The 1,617-nt window shown below is 36.6% G+C and overlaps 1 protein-coding gene across 1 annotated transcript; it reads left to right on the top strand.

Annotated features, from left to right (window-relative positions):
- Positions 1-863: 863 nt before the first annotated feature.
- On the top strand, positions 864-1,617 carry J7337_013905 (uncharacterized protein; the record flags this gene model as incomplete). The annotated part of the gene is made up of 2 exons (XM_044831380.1): positions 864-920; positions 1,396-1,617. 2 exons carry the CDS (start codon positions 864-866, stop codon positions 1,615-1,617), a joined length of 279 nt encoding a protein of 92 aa, XP_044673766.1.

Below are 1,617 nucleotides of genomic sequence, written 5' to 3'. Positions count from 1 at the left end.
AAAATCGCTGCAGTTTAACTCTGGCACCTGGTGGATCAGGGCGACGAAAGGGGGAGGAGTCAAAACCGCTGGGTCCTTGATATCAGCCCAGGCCCTTATGGCAACTATAGCATTTAAACACTTTTCTGCTCCAACCTCTTTACTAGAGCCGCTATCTTAGCCTATTTACATAATATATAAAGATATATATACTATATTAAAATATATATATTATGTTAAAAAAAATATATTATATTAAAATATATATAATATATTACATTATATATATTATATAAAAATATATATATTATATTAAAAAATATATATTATATTAAAAAATATATAATATATTAAATTATATATAATATATTAAAATATATATAATATATAAAAATATATATAATATATAAAAATATATATATTATATTAAATTATATATAATATATTAAAATATATATATTATATTTAAAAATATATATTATATTAAATTATATATAGTGTATTAAATTATATATAGTATATCAAATTATATATAGTATATTAAATTATATATAGTATATTAAATTATATAATCTTTATAGCACTAATCAAGGTGCAAAAGCGGCCTGATAATTTGCTAGCTAATACTCTATAACCTTGGAACCAAAGCAGAGGCAAAGACTGCAGATTCCTGAATGGGCTTAAGGCCTGCTGTGGATAGTGTTGGGAGTCTCTTTATGGCAGCATTGCAGTAAATACCTCTACAGATACAGCTCAAGAGCTTCTTTCTATGACTAGAAAGGCTCACGAAAGGGGCTTTCCAATGATCCCGGAAAAGAATTGACTCAAAAATCGAACAATCAGATCGACCAGATACCAAAGAGGCAGCTAATGGCCATACAAGAATGAGACTTCCACAACGGCAACAAGGAGGCTTTAGATTCAGCAGCGCATCAAATTCTGTGCGTATAGATTGTCGCCAGAGTAGCTCATTTGAAATCACACCATCCCAATAAATCCCAAGTCTAAAGTGCTTCTAGAAGTAGTCGGCGCCGCCAAACTGAGCCGTCCCTTTGATAGACGCAGCAGCCAGAAACTAGCAACTGGGAAGATTTATCCCTATGGAGGACGATACAGAGTCCGACACCGACTGAGACGTAAAGTCCGTCAAATAGTAACCCGGACACTGAACCTGAGGCAGATCGTGTGTGGACATCAAGCTAGGCAGCCACCAAGAACAGTGATAGGCAAGATGGAGTTGTCCTGAGTGCAGTGACAAGACAGTTATCAGAACCTATCCCAATGTGGGCATGATAAATACAGCTAAGAATGAGGCTTGATCGAGATCGACACCTATGCCATAGAACGAGATAGAAGAAATAAGAGAACGTCTTGAAGAAAGCCAATAACAGCTTTAATGATACAGAAACACAGTAGGGAAACAACGGACCTCGCATCGCGCCACTTACCAAGAACCCCGATGTCAAAGAGGTCATCACTGCTGCCAAGGAGAAGGCCGATGGTGGTGTGACGGCCAAAGGTGAGGATCAAAGAAGGAGCGCTGAAGTTGAGGGCTGCCACAAGATGTGTATTGGCCATGCTCAGCCTGACACAAGAGCCGCATCAATATACGAGACGCAGTTATGGTCAGGCGATTGA

Source organism: Fusarium musae, chromosome 12 (genome assembly GCF_019915245.1).
Source record: "Fusarium musae strain F31 chromosome 12, whole genome shotgun sequence".
NCBI classification, from domain to species: Eukaryota; Fungi; Ascomycota; class Sordariomycetes; order Hypocreales; family Nectriaceae; genus Fusarium; species Fusarium musae.
Note: the sequence above shows the minus strand (reverse complement) of the source record. Positions and strands in the feature narration are given on the sequence as shown.